The sequence below is a fragment of the Vipera berus genome, assembly GCF_964194415.1.
Source record: "Vipera berus genome assembly, chromosome: 1".
In the NCBI taxonomy this organism is placed as follows: domain Eukaryota; kingdom Metazoa; phylum Chordata; class Lepidosauria; order Squamata; family Viperidae; genus Vipera; species Vipera berus.
This window is the reverse complement of record NC_138202.1, coordinates 1,713,521-1,733,600: the sequence shown is the minus strand read 5'-3', so window position 1 is coordinate 1,733,600 and position 20,080 is coordinate 1,713,521. Positions and strand designations below refer to the sequence as shown.

Sequence of the window (20,080 nt, the reverse complement as noted above, 5' to 3'; positions counted from 1 at the left end):
AAGGAAGAGAAAGAGAGGAAGAGAAGAAGAAAATGATGAAGAGGAAGAGGAAGGAGGTTGTCTTTCTGCTCTATTCTGCTGTATTTCTATTCTATTCTATTCTGTTCTGTTCTGTCTGTTCTATTCCATTCCATTTTCTATTCTATTCTAACATTCCGCATTCCGCATTCCGCATTCCGCATTCCGCATTCCGCATTCCGCATCCTATCCTGTCCTGTCCTGTCCTGTATTCTGTAATGTTCTGTCTGTTCTTTCCATTCCATTCTATAATAATAACAATAACAATAACAATAATGATGATAATGTTGGAAGGGACCTTGGAGGTCATCTAGTCCAACCCCCTGCTCAGGCAGGAAACCTTATACCATTTCAGAGAAAGGGCTGTCCAGTCTCTTCTTAAAAACTTCCAGTGTTGGAGCATTCACAGCTTCTGGAGGCAGGTAGTTCCACTGGTTAATTGTTCTAACTGTCAGGAAATTCCTCCTTAATTCTAGGTTGCTTCTCTCCTTGACTAGTTTCCATCCGTTGCTTCTTGTCTGGCCATCATCTGGTGGTGATTCTGTGTAACCCACAATTTTCTATCTTATCCAGTAGCAGGTTGTGATCTACTTTATCAAATGCCTTACTGAAGTCCAAGTAAATTACATCTACAGCATTCCTCTGGTCCACTAATTTTGTCACCTGGTCAAAGAATGCAATAAGATTTGTCTGGCATGATCTGTTTTTGACAAACCCATGTTGGCTTTTGCTAATGACTTTGTTTGCCTCTAGGTGTTCGCTGATTCATTGTTTGATTATCTTTTCCAGAATCTTCCCAGGTATTGAGGTCAGGCTGATAGGTCTGTAGTTTCCTGGATCCATTTTTCCCCCTTTTTTGAAGATGGGAACTACATCAGCTCTCTTCCAGTCCTCTGGTAGTTCCCCAGTGCTCCAGGATCTTTGAAAAATATAGTTCAGTGGTTCTGAGATCACGTCTGCCAGTTCCTTGAGAACCTTTCGGGTGTAATCCATCTGGTCCTGGTGATTTGAACTCGTCTAGGCTGGACAGGTGCTCACTTACCATTTTCTTGCCTATCTTAACTTGCGTTTCTATTCTGTTTTTTATGGCACTGGTTTTGGTAGGTTGGACTGTTATTTCCCTTTGTGTAAATTAATTCTGAATTCTGAATTCTATTCTGTTCTGCATTCTATTCTATTAGTTCTCGATTCTGAATTCTACCCTATTCTATATTTTATTCTGTGCTATTCTGTGCTATTCTAAAGCCGTATCTCAGGGGTGTCAAACTCAATTTCATTGAGGGCCACATCAGCATTGAGGGCCACATCAGATTGGTGACCCCCAGGGGGAGAGCGTTCTCTGTGGGTGCGCCAGACCTCTGGAACCGCTTACCGGTTGAGCTCCGGATGGCCCCCGACCTTCGCTCCTTCCGGCGCGATCTCAAAACATTCTTTTTTGAACAAGCTGGCCTGGTCTGACGGGATGGGGTTGGGTTTTTAAAATTAGTTTTAAATTTTAATATGTATTGATTTTATGGGCATGATGTTTAATGGCTTTTTAATTTTTGTATTTGATTTTTATTGTGTATTGCCCTGTTCACCGCCCTGAGTCCTTCGGGAGAAGGGCAGTATAGAAATCAAATTATTAAATTAAATTCAATTAAATTGTGGTTGCCCTCAGGGGGCTGGGTGGGTATGACCAGGGTGGGTGTGGCCTACTGGGTGGGCATGGCTAGAGTGCGTATGGCCTACTGGGTGGGCGTGGCCAGCTCTACATCGTTCGCATCCAGGGTGCCTATGGGGGCCTGGGCAGAAGTGGGACAGATCTGAGGGTCTCTGGCAGGAGGAGGGTCTCTGGGCCAGGGCCAAGGCAGTGGGGGCCATTCCCTCACTGTTTCCAGGATGGCTTCGCGGGCCACATAAAACCACTTCACGGGCCGGATCTGGCCCCCGGGCCTTGTGTTTGACATGTCTGCCGTATCTGGACAACCTTGATGTCAACGTCATCTTGGGCCAGACAAAGAAGGAGGGGTGTGAAGCCTCTCAAAATAGACCCTCCCCCCACTTTTCCGGAAAGTTAAAATCTACAGTGAAGAAGTTTCTACAGGTAGTCCTCGGTTTACAACAGTTCATTTAGTGACTGAAGTTACAACGCCACTGAAAAGAAATGACTTATGACCATTTCCCCCACTTGCCATCGTTTAAGCACCCCCAGGGTCACCTTGATCAAAATTCCGACGCTTGGCAACCGACTCATATTTATGACAGCCGCAGTGTCCCGATGTGTGTGTGTGTGTGTGTGTGTGTGTGTGTGTGATGCGATCCCCTTTTGCAACCTTCTGACAAGCAAAATCTATGGGGAAACCAGATCCACTTGGCAACCAGGTTACTAATTAAACAACTTCAGGGATTCACTTAACGGCAACAAGGAAAGGTCGTAAAACGGGGCGAAACTCACCCCTCTCACTTGGCAAACAGAAACTTTGGAGTCCGTTGTGGCCGCAATTTGGGGCCTGCCTGCCTTAAAAGAGCCTTAAAAATAAAGATAGAGCTAGTTCTCCTGTTGGTGGTGGCTTGGCTGGACTACCTCGCAGGGCTGATAGCGGGGCTGGGCCTGGCCTTCTGCTCAGGCTCAGCCTTGGTGGTCACCTACCAACAAACAACTGCAAGATGACGAAACTGTGAATCGGCAGGGGGCGATAGCCGATATAATCGGGGTTCAGCCACAACATCATGGGGGCCAGGATGAAAAAGGCCACATTGCTGATCTGCAGAAGAAAGAGAAAGAGGCAGAAAGGATGAGCAAGGTTAAAAGGTCAAGATCAAGGTTCCCCCGCACACGCGTGCTAGTCGGTTCCGACTCTAGGGGCCGGTGCACATCTCCGTTTCAAAGCCGAAGAGCCAGCAGTTGTCCGAGGACGTCTCTGCGGTCATGTGGCCGGCGTGACTGGATGCCAAAGGCGCACGGAACGCTGTTACCTTCCCACCGTAGTGGTCCCTGTTTTTCTACTTGCATTTTTACATGCTTTCGAACTGCTAGGTTGGCAGAAGCTGGGACGAGTAACAGGCGCTCACTCTGCTACACGGCACTCGGGATTCGACCCGCTAAACTGCTGATCTTCTGATCGACAAGCTCAGCGTCCTAACCCACTGAGCCACCGCGTCCCTCATGAGCAAGGTTAGAAAGCGGCAAATCTTCAGAGGGGCAAAGCTACTGGCCCCGCCCACTTTGACACCCACTTCCCTTCCCCAGGGAGCTATTGAGCCCACTGGGGCAGATGGAGGGATGTATAGAGAGAGAGAGTTCAGATTACTTCAGTATTATCTCTTAATTTTCCTTTTTTGGGGGCAGTGTGTGTCTATCTATGGCAAGCTTGGCAACTTTGAAGCTTGTGGACTTCAGTTCCCAGAATTCCTCAGCCAGCCATGCATGGCTGGCTGAGGAATTCTGGGAGTTGAAGTCCACACATTTTAAAGTTGCCACGATAGGAGAGCCCTGATGCTTCCTCAACCTTGGGCACTTGAAGACGGATGGACTTCAACTCCCACAGTTCTGTTGGCTTGTGTCCTCTTCGCTCAACACCTAGGGCAGAGGTAATAATAATAATAAGTTGGACGGGACCTTGGAGGTCATCAAGTCCAACCCCCTGCTCAGGCAGGAAACCTTATACCATTTCAGACAAATGGCTGGCCAGTCTCTTCTTAGAAACTTCCAGTGTTGGAGCCATTCACCACCTCTGGAGGCAGGTTGTTCCACCGATTAATTGTCCTCACTGTCAGGAAGTTTCTCCTTAGTTCTAGGTTGCTTCTCTCCTTGACTAGTTTCCATCCGTTGCTTCTTGTCCTGCCTTCGGACGCTTTGGAGAACAGCTTGACTCCCTCTTCTTTGGGGCAGCCCCTGAGATATTGGAACACTTTCCATGCTCACGGGTCAGAGGGAAGGAGAGAAGCTTCCAAACTGGTGCACGTGCGTGCATGCACGCAAACGGGGCCGCACTAGCAGCCCCGTTCACGCATGCACAAATGGGCCGCACACACTCGCCTGGCACTAGCATCCCCATTTGTGCCCGCAGACAGGTGCGAATGGGACCACGGGCGCTAGCACAAGTGGGGGGAGTGCATGTGCACACATGCACATACCAGCCAGCCATTTCCACAGTTCACTAGCCCGCTGGTTGGGGACCCCTGATGTAAGGGTCTGATTCCATGTTTTTCAAACTTGGCAACTTGAAGACGGGTGTTGAAGTCCAGCCATCTTTCAGGTGCCCAAGCTTGAAAAAAACACAGGTCTATGGTCTTGATCGGTTCCTTTTTCTAGGGTCCATAGAGCTTTTGATGCCCCTCCTGGAGTGATGCAGGGCACTGTGAGCTTTCTCTGATCCTCGAATGCAGATCCTGGAAATGAATCTCCTTCCTGCGCGCCCATCATTGCTGGGGACCAGTGCCTGCGCTGAAAAAAATTCTCCCACCTTGAAGAAACGCCTTGATTTCAGCCACCCCTTTCAAGGGGACCACAGGAGGGGGGGGTTGCAGCTTGGAGATTCCTAAGGTTTACATCCATCCCTCCTCACCTGAGATTTTTTTTATAAAAAAAAACAAAACAAAACCCAAGAACATCCGATTGGAATGGATGGATGAAAACCACCATGTTTTTGCCTGGAATGGTATAGGGTTTCCTGCCTGAGCAGGGGGTTGGACTAGATGACCTCCAAGGTCCCTTCCAACATTTATTATTATTATTATTATTATTATTATTATTATTATTATTATTATTATTATTATTGTTGTTGTTGTTGTTGTTGTTGTTGTTGTTGTTGTTATTGTTGTTGTTGTTGTTGTTGTTGTTATTGTTGTTGTTTTTATTATTATTATTTCTCAATCAGAATAGCATTGGAAGGGGCCTTGGAGGTCTTCTAGTCCAACCCCCTGCTTGAGCAAAAGACCCTATATCATTTATGACCAGTAGCTGTCCCGTTTCTTCCTGAAAGTGATGGAGCACCCACAACTTCTGCTGGCAAGCTGTTCCACTGGTTGATTAGCCTCACTATCAGGAAATTCCTCCTTAATTCCAGGTTGCTCCTCTCCTTGATTAGTTTCCATCCGTTGCTGCTTCTCCTGCCTTCTGGTGCTTTGGTGAACAACGTGACCCCCTCCTCTTCTTCGTGGGAGCCCCTCAAATACTGGAAGACTGCTATCCTGTCCCCCCTATTTCTTCTTTTCTCCAGACCTGCCAAACCCAAATCCTTGCAACCGTTCTTCAGATGTTTTGGTCTCCCGGCCTTTAATTAATCCTCTTAGTTGCTCTTCTCTGCACTTTTTCCAAAGTCTCAACATCTATTCAATATTATGTTATGCTATTTGGCCTCGTGTTGATGGCCCCGGGGCAGAAACTGCGGTGGGGGTTCAACTCCTGCCTTGGGCACCCGGCCAGCTGGGTGCCCCTCAGCTCTAAAATGGAGAAGACATGGGTAAACTGCTTCCGAAAAACCTTGCCAAGAAGACTTGTCCGGGCAACCCCCGAGAATTGGCGATGATTGAAGGGAAGCAGGAAAAGATGCTGTTTCCGAGACACGAGACTCTGTCTGGTGATGAATTTGCCAGTAATGGATTAAGCCTGGAGGAATCTGTTGCGGTTTCTGCAAGGTGGCACGTTCTGCCTTCCAAGTGTGACCCACACAGAAGGAATGGCCAGCCTCCAAAGCCTTAACCACAAGAAGCATAAACCTATGCCTCTCTCTCTCCTGTTTCCTGAGCACATGGTGCTCCATCCCGGGAAGTTCTCCGGAAAGGATTGGATGACCTGAAGATGGCTCCCTCGGGAAGGGGGTCAGACTAGAAGACCTCAAGGTCCCTCCCAGCCTTGGATTCTACGATTCTCACCCTGGCACACTCTTAATTCTAACCGACACCGATTTGGTAGCATTCCCAGAATCCTTGCGCCATCTACCCTAGTTCGGGTGGCCTATGTCGAAGGCCTGTTGTGAAAGCCTGCCTACTCTGTAATCCGTGAGGGATGGCATCTTAGTTATAATCCATGAGGGATGGCATCTTAGTTATAATCCGTGAGGGATGGCATCTTAGTTATAATCCAAGGGATAACGTCAGATTCTTGGGTCACCTTGTGCCCCAAACCTAGTTACAAACAAGGAGGTGTACCCATTGGAAGGGGACATGGTGGCTCAGTGGGTTAGGACGCTGAGCTTGTCGATCAGATGGTCGGCAGTTTGGCGGGTCGAATCCTGAGTGCCACATAACAGAGTGAGCGCCTGTTACTCGTCCTGGCTTCTGCCAACCTAGCAGTTCGAAAGCACGTAAAAAATGCAAGTAGAAAAATAGGGACCACTCCGGTGGGAAGGTAACAGCGTTCCGTGCGCCTTTGGTGTCTAGCCATGCCGGCCACTAGTTAATGTGGATCCAAGCCACTATTAAGACTTTTAAGACTTGCTGGCTGGGCAATTCTGGGAGTTGAAGCCCACCCGTCTTAAAGTGGCTGAGCTTGAGAGACACGTCGTCGGCAATGAAGGAAAACCCACCGCATCCAACCTGTCCCTTGCTTCAAAGAGAAGAGACCTAATGCTGTGAAAATTCAAGATTCTAGACCTTAGGACAAGGCTGGTTTCTGACCTGACTGGGAAATCCCACAGGCACATGATGGAGAGCTGGCTGAAGGCACCGGGGGCAACTTTTTCAATAGCTGGGCATCCCCAGAGAGCGGGGAAGGGGGGGAGGTTCCAGGCCAAGGGGGTTACCCTTTTGCCCTGGTTGGGGGTGGGATGTTGTTGACAGCTGGGGTGAGCCCAAATGGAGCCATAAACCGCAAGACAAACCCTGATTGCTTTGAGGTCATCCCCCAGTGACAGGTGCTGTAGCCCCAGCCAATCATAGAATATTCCTAGACTCCTAGGGCTGGAAGGGAGCTCAGAGGTCATCTAGACCAACCCCCTGCTCAAGGCAGGAGACTTTCTCCCATCCCCAATCAAACGGTTGCCCACTCTATTCCTGAAAATCTCTTTCTTTGGAGAAAGTTCAGAGAAGAGCAACTAAGATGATCCAAGGCCTGGAGACTAAAACATACGAAGAACGGCTGCAGGATTTGGGTTTGGCTAGTCTAGAGAAAAGAAGAAATAGGGGGGACATGATAGCAGCGTTCCAGTATCTGAGGGGCTGCCACAAAGAAGCACCAGAGGGCAGGACGAGAAACTAACCAAGGAGAGAAGCAACCTAGAACTATGGAGAAATTTCCTGACAGCTAGAGCAATTAACCAGTGGAACGGCTTGCCACCAGAAGTTGTGGATGCTCCAACACTGGAAGTTTTTAAGAAGAGATTGGACAGCCCTTTGTCTGAAATGGTATAGGGTTTCCTGCCTGAGCAGGGGGTTAGACTAGATGACCTCCGAGGTCCCTTCCAGCTCTATTCTGATTCTGCTAGTCTACCCGTAGGCAGACCGGCTCCCCCCAGTAGGTGGGCAAGGACAGGAAGCGGGGCCTCGTCCTAGCCAAAGAGATTCTCGCCCGTTATCCGGAGAGCGTTACCGAGTTGTAATATTCAGCAATATATTCGGAGCGCTCAAAGTTGGCTTCACACCAGTCGACTTCGGAGGTGAGATAGGAGAAGACCTGCAACATCCTGAGGCTGCCGATGATGCCGCTGCCGTTCAAGGAGAGCACGAAAGACGCTGCGAAGGGAAGAGCAAACAAGTGAGGGAAACTCGCCCGTCCAGCTTTTCTGCCTCCCGGTGCGCCTTTTTATGCTTGGCTTGGCCAATGAGCCCACGTATTCGCCTGCTCTGCCGGATGCATGCCAAAGTAATTTTATTCTTAGATGCCTGATTGAGTGCTATGTCTGACTAATTCTTCGAAGCACTGATTTAATCTGCCTTTGGCAACATCCCTAGATCTGGTGGCCTGGAGTTCCACAGGGTAATCGTCTCTCTCTCTCTGGGAGAAGGAGGTTTCCCTTTACCCTTCTGGGAAGGCCCTTGCCCTCCGAAATGCTTCCATTGGACCCCAGAAGGGGCCGGTTCCTGTCCGTGCCTCCCGAGCAAGGGGTCCCACGTGGTCCTAATCCTTTCCCAGCCTCTTTGGGTAAACCTTGCAGACTAAATGTTTCTCCATTCAGATTTGAACCGTTGGGTTTCGGGGTTTTTTTAAAAAAAAGAAAGAAAGATCTTAATAGTCTATGTTGCAATTTATGGCCTTGAGTTCCCTAAAGGCAGAAAGGGCAGATTAAAATCTGAACAAAATAAAATAAAATGACTTCCTCAAGGAGCTGGTTTGATTCTACGCTCCTGTTTGTGTCAATGACCGACTTTAGAGCTTGGCTGTCTGGGTGGACCAAGACTCAAAGGGACTGGCAGCCACGGAAAAGGATACACAACACGCATGGCCCACATCTGGATGAAGACATCTGGCTAGAAAGAGGAGCGTCCATGTGGTAGGTCAAAAAGTCAAAGGGAAAGGAAGGGAACAGAGTAGAATAACAGAGTTGGAAGGGACCTTGGAGGTCATCTAGTCCAACCCCCTGCTCAAGTAGGAGACCCTATACCATTTCAGACAAACAGTTGTCCAGTCTCTTCTTAAAAACTTCCAGTTCCAGGAGTTCCACGGGGTAATTGTTCTCACTGTCAGGAAGTTTCTCCTTACTTCCAGGTTGCTTCTCTCCTTGATTAGTTTTCACCCCTTGTTTCTTATCATAATCATAATAGTAAAGTTGGAAGGGACCTTGGAGGTCATCTAGTCCAACCCCCTGCTCAGGCAGGAAACCCTGTTCCATTTCAGGCAAGTGGCTGTCCAGTCTCTTCTTAAAAACTTCCAGTGTTGGAGTATTCACCACTTCTGGAGGCAGGTTGTTCCACTGGTTAGTTGTTCTAACATTCTGGAAGTTTCTCCATAGTTCCAGGTTGCTTCTCTCCTTGATGAGTTCCCATCCGTTGCTTCTTCTCCTGCCTTCAGGCGTTTTGGAGAATAGCTTGACTGCCTCTTCTTTGGGGCAGCCCCTGAGATACTGGAAGACTTCTATCATGTCCCCCCTCGTCCTTCTCTTCATTATACTAGAAAGAAGGAAAGGAAAGGAAAGGAAAGGAAAGGAAAGGAAAGGAAAGGAAAGGAAAGGAAAGGAAAGGAAAGGAAAGGAAAGGAAAGGAAAGGAAAGGAAAGGAAAGGAAAGGAAAGGAAAGGAAAGGAAAGGAAAGGAAAGGAGAAAAAGGGGAACGAGAAAGACATGGGAAGAAGGAGGAGGAGGAGAGGGATAGTTAGAATATCTCTTTAGAACATATTTATCTTTATTATCATTGTGTATTCCCCAATGAAATTAAGTGCTGTCCAGAGTGCACACTACACACAAGTAAGCACAAGTAAAAAAAAACCACATACATTATATACACATATTCTTCACACTGCAGTGCCCCTAATATTGCACCTCATTGTCGCACTATACTGTGGTATTTAATATGGTGACAGCTCTGGGATAAAACCTGTTTTTCACCCTATTTGTCTTTGTTTTTATTGTCCTGTACCGTCCGCCAAATGGCAATAGTTCAAAAAAAAAATGCCCAGGGCGAGATGAGTCTTTAAGAATGTTTTGAGCTTTCCTAAGACAGCGGGAACTGTACAGTTCGTCCAAAAGCGGGGGGGGGGGGGGGAGGAGAGGGCAGCCAATAATCTGGGCGATGGTAATGACCCTCTAGAGCACTTTCCTATATGCTACTGTGCAGTTGGCAACCTACACATAAATGCAGTAGGTTACAATGCTCTCTATGGAGCAATGATAGAAGGTCACCAGCGGAAGGAAGGAAGGAAGGAAGGAAGGAAGGAAGGGTAGGAAGACAGCATGTATCCCCAGAGAAGGAGTTTGGGGGGATATTAAACCAGCCCCTCCCCCCCTCAAGGCTCTCTGCCCCAAACAGAAACCAGATCTGCAGAAATGCAGATGTGATAATCAGAAAGACTGGAGTCAGGAAGCTTGGAGCTGATGGGATTAGAAAGACAAAGATCCCTAGAAACAACAATCAAAAAAACACACACAAAAAAATCCAACACTCATCCTCCCCAGCCCCAGGGAAGCAGGACATGACCTTTGGGACATAATAGGATTAACCCACCACCATCAGAAGATCAAAAGGAGACGCTCAAAAGCTCAGGTCAAAGTTCACGCCACAGGAAGAACTCCAAACACAAAAGCCCAAGAAGGTATAAAAACCCACTACTCCCAGCAACATGTGGTCAGCTGCTCCAGAGCCACACGTCTTGTGGTTCCGTTCTTCAATACACTACAACTTTCTTTCTAAAGCAGTCTCCATTTTGTTTATTCCTGGCTTGGACTGAACCCCGATGAAGATTTTTCTAAGGAAGGAAGGAAGGAAGGATGGAAGGAAGGAAGGAAGGATGGAAGGAAGGAAGGAAGGAAGGAAGGAAGGAAGGAAGGAAGGAAGGAAGGAAGGAAGGAAGGAAGGAAGACTTCCGCTTTGCCACGCGGCCGATATGGATATGCGGAAGACGACTCTCGTGTTCCACATCCAATTTTGCATCGCTGGGGGACCCTGAAAAGGGTCAAAAGTCGCCCTGTAGAGGCGACCAGCAAGGGGGGGCCATCGCAGGAGAGCAGCAACTCTCCCGTTACAGCCGGCAAATCTCTCCAAACTGGCAGACGAAAGGACCGGCCATAGAAATATGTCTCGTCCTTAGGCTGCTAACAGCCGAAGTCGCATTTACCATCTGGCAACTCTAAAGCAGCGTGGAAGAGACTGGGTGAGATCTACTACTCTTATATCCTAATTACTTACTTACCTGCATAAGCTGCTAAAGTACTTTCCCCCCTGTGGCGAGGGAAGGGAGATTTTTAACCCTCCCTCCAGAAACAGCGGCAATTGATTACTCAGGGGAGTTTAAAACATTGGGAAAAATACCGGGATCCTAATTGGAACTCTAATTCCTAAAACTGGTGGATTATAAGATTTGTAATTTTCTACTCTTTATTTTTCTTTGATTTTTACTCTTATTATTATTGAAGATCTGGGTGTTGTTGTTTTTTTTTTCTTCTTAAAATAAAAGAAGAAAAAAACCTGAAAAGATCCAAACAACTCTGGGATGACATCTGGTGGCTAAACGTGAAATTGTAACCTGCTATTCTTTAAGAGAGACTTGTTGACAGCTTTGAAAATAGATAAGATATAAGCAACCTTGAAGCACCAGCTGCAAGAAGCTCAGCTCAGCTACTCACTTAGCGGATTTTGTGACTGTAAGCTTTTAGTTTAATATACTATAATGGAAGAAGAACAGGAATGGATTTCTCCCATAGAGGAAGAACAGGAACAAACTCTTTGTATGTCAAAAGTGATTATCCAAACTCTTCTTACAATTGGCGATGAACTAAGAAATGGCAGGGAAAAAATAAGAAAGCAACCTGGACATGCAAACTCAAATTATGACTTTAAGGCTTCAATTGGTGCAGAATGCAGCCGCGTGAGTTGTGATGGGGGCTCCCCGATACTCCCACGTAACACCTCTGCTCCCCGAGCTGCATTGGCTTCCGGTTGCCCTCTGGGTGAGATTCAAGGTGCTGGTGATGACCTATAAAGCCCTAAATGGCATGGGGGAACACCTGCTGCCGGCATCAAGTTCCCTTCGTCCTGTGCGCTGCCACAGGGAGGGCCTTCTCAGGGTGCCGCCGGCAAAAGATTGCCGGCGGGCGACACCCAGGGGGAGGGCCTTCTCTGTGGGTGCACCTGCCCTTTGGAACCAGTTACCCGTAGAGCTCAGGACTGCCCCAGATTTTCGTTCGTTCCGCCGGGACCTGAAGACCTGGCTCTTTGAGCTTTCCAGCCAGGACTGAGAATTTTTCATTTGTAACCTATTGTAATTGGATTTTTTAATTAGAGTTTTTTATTTTATTTTTATTTTAATTCCATTTATATCCCGCCCTTCTCCGAAGACTCAGGGCGGCTTACAAGCTTAGCAGTAGCCTTCATTCTATGTATATGCCTGCTTGTTAGGGCTTTCACACACACCCCAAGTGGCATTATTACAAAGTTATAGGGGTTTTAGATTTCAATTAAGGATAATTTAATTTATTTTAATTTGTTATTAACTTTTGTATTGTAATACTGTTTTGATCGCCTTGTGAACCGCCCTGGGTCCTACGGGAGAAGGGCAGTATATAAGTTTAATAAATAATAAATCATCATCATCATCATCTATACAGAATTCTACAGAGAAAGTGAAACAACCAAATGCTATGACAGAAGACTTAGTTACTCAACGAATACAGATAAGGGAAAATACAAAAAAGAAATTGATAACAGAGAACAAGGAAAGCACTTTTCTTAAAAACCAGAAGGAATCTGAAGATCAAAAAGAAAAAGGAAAAGATGAAAGAGGCGCTAAACACTTCAGGACAACTACGACCGGCTTTACCAGCTAGTCCTCTTTGATAATTTAAAAGCGAGATAATTTGGTAAAGAAAAAAAAAGCCAGAAGAAGACTGAAAAGGACTGGGTTTTTGACTTATACATGAGATTTAAAATAGAATACATTCAAATGGATAGAACGTGTATTCTGAATATAAGACATCGTAGCGACCTGAGATCAAGAAAAATGTTGGTTATATAAAATTTAGAAACATAAATATTGAAATAAGAGTACTGTGTTCTTTTACTAGTTTGTTAAGGTAGGTGGTAAGAACCTATATATAAGGTGTGTATTTTAAATATTAGATTGTATGAGGAATTGTGATAAAGGAATTGTGGCTAATTAAAAATTTGGGGGGAAAATGTTAAACGTTAAATTAAAATATTAAGGAAAAGATCAACTATCAGCTCACCGATTGGCTAAAAGTTTGAATGTTTAGAAATAACTAAGATTTGAATTTAAGATACTGTTATGAGTTGAGACATAGGTGAAGTAAAACTTAGAAGTATAAATACTAATAATTAAATTTATATATTGGTTGTGGTATAAATGCTAATAGTTTTTTAAAAAAAATTAGCCTCAAATATGAGATAGGAGACATAAAGGGGGGGGAAATATTAATTGTAGAAACAAAAAAAATTGGCTATTAAATTGGAGGCTCTCAAACATTTGAGAATTACTAGAAAAATAAGAATACTTCTTTGTACTATTAATTGGTTGATATAGATGGTGAGAATCATGCATAAATGATATATCTGGAATTTTAGACTGTGGGGGAATCATGGTAGAAATTGGGGTCATTTAAAATTTGGAAATGATAAAGATTCAAAGTTCAATCTAAACATCAATGGGAAATTAAAGTTAAGAAAAATTTATTAGGTCGCGGATGTTAAATGTTTAGTGCCAGCCATTGGCAGTTCCCCAAAAGGGTCATCAGATGGAGGCAAAGAGGCTTCTTTGCTTCCACTGATGAGTCAGGTGTCTCAGACCCCTGCAGCCCCATTGGCGAGAGAGTTTTATGGTTAGGGAGGGGCCCAGACCCCCCATAAATACCTCTGCACGAGGGGGCTGCTCTTTGTTCTAGTCTCTCTTCAGTTTTGTTCTTCTTCTGTTCCACTTATGCTACGCTAGCTTGCTTTCTTTTCTTTTGTTCTCACTCACATGCAGGCATGAGTGCCTTCATGCCAAGTATTTCTTTCTCTTTAATCTATCATTGAATAAACTTCATATGATTGCATCTCTGTGTGATGCCTTTTACTTGGAAGCACCTTAACGATCCATCGACCTCATGAGATCATCTAACAGCGGATTGTCTAAAAGATGGAATGTCCAGTTAATTAAGATATCATAATCATAACAGTAAAGTTGGAAGGGACCTTGGAGGTCATCTAGTCCAACCCCCTGCTCAGGCAGGAAACCCTATACCATGTATAAACTGAACATTATGGATGAACCCTAAAAAGTTATTCTTCGTTTGATTGATAGAATGAGAACTGTGTTGGTCCAAATATGATACAGTATATATCATTGGTGGCGAACCTATGGCACGGGTGCCAGAGGCGGCACTCAGAGCCCTCCATGTGGGCACCCGCGCCATGCCTCAGAGGTGGCAACTTTCCCTCTTCAACCAGCTGCCCCCCACAGGTGTCCCCTCCCCACGAGCAACATGGAGGTGACCACACCCACCTTGGCCACACCCACCCAATTCCATGACCACCACAGCCACACCCACCCAGTTGGCCATGCCCACCTGGCACCCAGCGATAAATAAGTGGGTTTTGGGTTGCAGTTTGGGCACTCGGTCTCTGAAAGGTTCGCCATCACTGGTATATATTATGGGGGAAAGAGAGGGAATTAGTTTTTGTAATACTTTGAGATCTGTATTGATGATATTTAAATGTAATGGAACTATTGTGCCCAGTCGCCACGTTACTTTTCAAATATGTAAATGTAATATTGGAAAATTAATAAAAAACTTGGGGAAAAAAGGAAGGGAGGGAGGGAAGGAAGGAAGGAAGAAAAAATGAGAGGAAGGAAGGAAGGAGAAGAAAGAAAGAAGAAGAGAAAGAAAGAAAAAGAAAGAAAGAGAGAAAGAAAGTGAGAGAGAAAGAAAAAAGAGAGAGAAAGAAAGAAAGAAAAGAAAGAAAGAAAAGAGAGAGAAAGAAGAAAAGAGAGAGAGAAAAGAAAGAAAGAAAGGAAAGAAAGAAAGAAAGAAAGAAAGAAAGAAGAAAAAGAAAGAAAGAAAGAAAAAAGAAAGAAAGAAAGGAGAGAGAGAAAGAAGAAAAGAAAGAAAGTGAAAGAAAGAGAGAGAAAGAAAAAAGAGAGAGAAAGAAAGAAAAGAAAGAAAGAAAGAAAGAAAAAAGAGACAGAAAGAAAGAAGAAAAGAGAGAGAAAAAAGAAAGGAAGGAAGGAAGGAAGGAAGGAAGGAAGGAAGGAAGGAAGGAAGGAAGGAAGGAAGGAAGGAAGAAAAAGAAAGAAGAAAAGAAAGAGAGAGAGAAAAGAAAGGAAGGAAGGAAGGAAGGAAGGAAGAAAAAGAAAGAAGAAAAGAAAGAGAGAGAGAAAAGAAAGAAAGAAAGAGAGAAAAGAAAGAAAGAAAGAAAGAAAGAAAGAAAGAAAGAAAGAAAGAAAGAAAGAAAGAAAGAAAGAAAGAAAGAAAGAAAGAAAGAAAGAAAGAAAAAAGGCAAAATTTTCTCCACAAATGATTTCCAGAATGGGGTGGGGGAAAAGTTCTCTGTGGATGTGGGCGCACTTGCTCCTTGCAGGACGCTTCCAGTCCTCCGGCCTCTCGGGGAGGAGAGGAAATTCTACCGCTTGACACCAGAATAATATCTCAAGGACTGTTTTCCTAGCAGCTCTTGCAACTTTGGGGCTACCTCTTTGCCTTCTTAGAGTCCGACCAGCAGCGACAAAGAAAACGGCCCCCTTGCACTGTGAGCTCCCTGGCTGGGGGATTCAAAAGCATCTCCTCCCTCCCCGAAATAGCAATGGTGGGGCTTTGATTGTGTAGCTGCAGCCGCCATCTTGACTTTTTTGACCCTCGGAGGACGCCCAGCTTTGTTTTTTAACCAACTTCCCAGAACTGGACACGGTCAGATGCCCCAAAGCCCCCAGTGTAAACCAGCTGGGTAATTCAAGGGGGCAGGGGGTCTTCTCCCCTCCTCCCCCCCTCCCCGTGTGGTCCAGATGTGGGACTGCCTGGGCAGAGGTTGGTCCGGCTGTTTGGGGGTTTTGGGGGACCTCAAGAAAGTCTGGTTGCCAAGCGCCTCCCTCTCCTTTGCGGGCCCGGCAGGAGAGGCAAGAGGCATGGCACCTTGGTGCAACAATTTGCCACAGGATAACACAAAGAAACACACACACACACACACACACACACACACAGAGGATGTGGTTTCAGGAGACGTTTCTAAGCCGCAGCTTTTTTTAATCTCTGCAGCTTGTGTTGACCCGGAATTAGGGGACAGTATAGGAAATATCAGGGATGCGGTGGCTCAGTGGGTTAGGACGCTGAGCTTGTCGATCAGAAGATCGGCAGTTTGGCGGGTCGAATCCCGAGTGCCGCGTAGCAGAGTGAGCGCCTGTTACTCGTCCCAGCTTCTGCCAATCTAGCAGTTCGAAAGCACGTAAAAATGCAAGGAGAAAAATAGGGACCACTCCGGTGGGAAGGTAACAGCGTTCCGTGCGCCTTTGGCGTCTAGTCATGCCGGCCACATGACCACGGAGACGTCCTCGGACAAGCGCTGGCTCTTCGGCTTTGAAACGGAGATGAGCACCGGCCCCTAGAGTCGAAAACGACTAGCACGCGTGTGCGGGGGAACCTTTACCTTTTACCTTTTATAGGAAATATCAACTGTGAATATGTGCAGACGGCCCTTGATGTCTTTGGGCACTTGCAAAGTCCTGGATGCAGGGTCATGAAAGGCCAGCCAGGAAAACACCCAATGTCCTATCCCACACGAGGACACACGGTACCTTTAGGGAAACACCCAAAAGGGAACATGTTTAGCTACTTCTGCTCTCTTATCTACAGTATGCCAGACTTACTGGGTGAAATCTTGATCTGCTGGATGGCCTGCTTATGTAACCAGAAAGAATAAATGCAAGGATTTCTTGTCATTCGGGGCTTCTCTCATTTAGAGGAGCCCGTCTTTTTTGTTCAGCTGAATGAAAAACGTAAAGCTTGAAGGCAACGTCTGGTTTCCTGTACTTTTTTTTTAACCAAACGAAACCTCAGGACCTGCATGTCAGGTGCAGCGATTGCTCTTCAGCTGTTGAATGATAAGTCTTCCCGGTGTTGAGTAAGGCAGCATTTGTGGTAACACACGTGAAGCCTCCATCGTGTAATTGTGGCAGCTAGGCAACATCCTTTGCCCCCACCGCATCCTGACACAACACGTAACAGTTACCGAAAGAACTGCATCGGAAGGGTCCTCGGAGGTCACCTAGTCCAACCCCCCCCTCCGGAATGTTATAGGAGACCCTATAAGATTCCGGACAAATGGCTGCTGGAGAACGTCCAGCAATGGAGCCGCTGAGACTTTGGAGAGAGGCTGATGACCAAGAGGACTTTGATGTGGAGTAGGTGGCCCTTCCAGTCCTTCTTGGCTCCAGAAGTTGTGGGTGCTCCAACATTGGATGTTTGTGAGGGGGTTGGACTAGAGGACCTCCAAGGTCCCTTCCAGCTCCTATTCTATTCTATTCTATTCTATTCTATTCTATTCTATTCTATTCTATTCTATTCTATTCTATTCTATTCTATTCTATTCTATTCTATTCTATTCTATTCTATTCTATTCCTATTCCTATTCCTATTCCTATTCTATTCTATTCTTATCCTATTCTATTTTATTCCAGTGCAGTCCATTCCATTCTATTCTATTCTGCATTCTGCATCCTATCCTATCCCTATCCTATCCTATATTCTGCATTCTGTATTCTCTCCTACCCTATCCCTATCCCTATCCCTATCCCTATCCCTATCCCTATCCCTATCCCTATCCTATCCTATCCTATTCCATTCCATTCCGTTCTACATTCTGTATCCTATCCTACCATATTCCTATCCTATCTGATTCTATTCTTATCCTATTTTATTCTTATTCCATTCCATTCCATTCTCTTCTATTCTGCATTCTGTATCCTATCCTATCCTATCCTATCCTATCCTATCCTATCCTATCCTATCCTATCCTATATTCTGCATTCTGTATTCTTTCCTATCCCTATCCCTATCCCTATCCCTATCCCTATCCCTATCCCTATCCCATGCCATGCCATGCGATTCCATTCCATTCCATCCCATCCCATCCCATCCCATTCTATTCTGCATTCTGTATCCTATCCTATCCCTATCCTATCCTGCATTCTGTATTCTCTCCTACCCTATCCCTATCCCTATCCCTATCCCTATCCTATCCTATCCTATCCTATCCTATCCTATCCTATCCTATCCTATCCTATCCTATTCCATTCCATTCTATTCTGTTCTGCATTCTGTATCCTATCCTATCCTATCCTATCCCTATCCTATACTATATTCTGCATTCTGTATTCTTTCCTATCCCTATCCCTAACCCTATCCCTATCCCTATCCCATCTCATCCCATCCCATTCCATTCCATTCTATCCTGCATTCTGTATTCTCTCCTACCCTATCCCTATCCCTATCCCTATCCCTATCCCTATCCTATCCTATCCTATCCTATCCCATCCTATCCTATCCCATTCCATTCTATTCTGTTCTGCATTCTGTATTCTATCCTATCCTATCCCTATCCTATCCTATATTCTGCATTCTGTATTCTCTCCTATTCCTATTCCTATCCCATGCCATGCCATGCCATGCCATTCGATTCGATTCGATTCCATTCCATTCCATTCCATTCCATTCCATATTTTCTATTCTTATCCTATTCTATTCTTATTCCATTCCATTCTATATTCTATTATTAACACAGGGTCTTCTGCCTGTGTCTGACTGGCTCCACTGACTGACTGTGATTCCCCAGGACCTTCTACCCTGGACCTTTGGCTGGCCAAGCAGGCTTTTGGCTGAAATTCTAGTCCTCATGAATCAGATTCACAGCTCGACAGAAGAAATGAGTTAGCTGCCTTCTCTAAATTTCTTCTTTATAAAGCCTTAGTAAGGCTACACCTGGAATACCTGCATCCAGTTTTGGTCACCACATTACAAAAAAAATAAAATAAGACGCTGAGACTTTAGAAAAAGTACAAAGAAGAGCAACTAAGATGATCCAAGGCCTGGAGATTAAAATATATGAAGAACGGCTGCAGGACTTGGGTCTGGCTAGTCTAAAGAAAAGAAGAAATAGGGGGGACATTATAGCAGTATTCTGGTATTTGAGGGGCTGCCCCAAAGAAGAGGGAGACAAGCTATTCTCCAAAGCCCCTGAAGGCAGGACAAGAAGCAACGGATGGAAACTAATTAAGGAGAGAAGCAACTTGGAACTAAGGAGGAATTTCCTAAAAGCGAAGACAATTCACCAGTGGAACAGCTTGCCACCAGAAGTTGTGGGTGCCCCATCACTGGAGGCTTTCAAGAAGAGACAGGACAGTCACCTGTCTGAAATGCTATATGTTTTCCTGCTTGAGTCGGGGGTTGGACTAGAAGACCTCCAAAGTCCCTTCCAGTTCTATTCTGATTGATTGGTTGAATTGATTGATTGATTGATCTTCAGAGCAGCTAACCACCCTCCAGCTCCACTGCCACCCTCACCCAGCCCTTCCTGGAGACCTGGGGAGGGGGCTCCGCTGGGGAAGGGGCTGGATGAAGGCTGCAACACAGGCCCTTTCTAGGAGATCACCACCGGAGGCTGTTCTTGCAACTCTTCCGGAGGAGCGTCTACAGGTGATTTTACAGAAGGAGACTTCTTCCCCTCCCCCTCCTTCCTCGCCACCGGAGCGGCAGAGAACACATCAGCCCTGTTTTCGAGGGGTGCGGGAGAACCCCAACTTGTCTTCCACTAATCCTACACAGAGGATTCCTTTAGTCAAGGAGAGAAGCAACCTAGAACTAAGGAGAAACTTCCTGACAGTGAGAACAATTAACCAGTGGAACTCCTTGCCTCCAGAAGTGGTGAATGCTCCAACACTGGGAGTTTTTAAGAAGAGACTGGACAGCCATTTGCCTGAAATGGTATAGGGCTTCCTGCCTGAGCAGGGGGTTGGACTAGATGACCTCCAAGGTCCCTTCCAACTTATTATTGTTATTAATCTACTGATGGTCCTTTTCAGGGACGGCCGTCCCAAAGACTTTAGTGCTTTCCATTCTTAAAATGAGCTTTTCGTCTTTCCCGGTTTGTTCCAGCTTGCCTTTGGGCTGCATTAATAGACTATAAAAATTGGGGAGGGGGACACAGACCGTTTCTCTTGGCTTCGTAAAATAAGTTGGTCCAGGATCACAGAGGAGCGCTGGAAAGCTCACCGCTCCTGCCACGGGAATCGAAATTGCCCTGGCTCCCTTCTTTGTCACCAAGCGAAAAAGAGGCTTCTCGGATTAAGCCTATTCACACAACCTCTTAGCCCAGTCAGGGGAAAGAGGGCTGTACAAGGCCGTCCTCGATTTACAACAGTCTGTTTAGCGACCGTTCAAAGTTACAACGGCACTGCAGAAAGTGACTTCTCACCGTTTTTCACACTTACAGCCCTCCCCGCGGTCGC

At 45.8% G+C, this 20,080-nt stretch overlaps 2 protein-coding genes across 2 annotated transcripts in view; both read right to left on the bottom strand.

Annotated features, from left to right (window-relative positions):
• LOC308660436 (alkaline ceramidase 1-like) overlaps nucleotides 1-7,624 on the bottom strand; it is a gene marked incomplete at both ends in the record, with an annotated part of 10,762 nt that extends 3,138 nt beyond the window's left edge. Inside the window, 2 exons of the mRNA XM_081314811.1 lie at nucleotides 2,647-2,765; nucleotides 7,532-7,624. Coding sequence (XP_081170937.1) covers nucleotides 2,647-2,765; nucleotides 7,532-7,624 — 212 coding nt within the window. The remainder of the gene's footprint in view (nucleotides 1-2,646; nucleotides 2,766-7,531) is intronic.
• LOC308677033 (nicotinamide riboside kinase 2-like) overlaps nucleotides 1-20,080 on the bottom strand; it is an 828,951-nt gene that overhangs the window by 484,272 nt on the left and 324,599 nt on the right. The window lies entirely within an intron of this gene.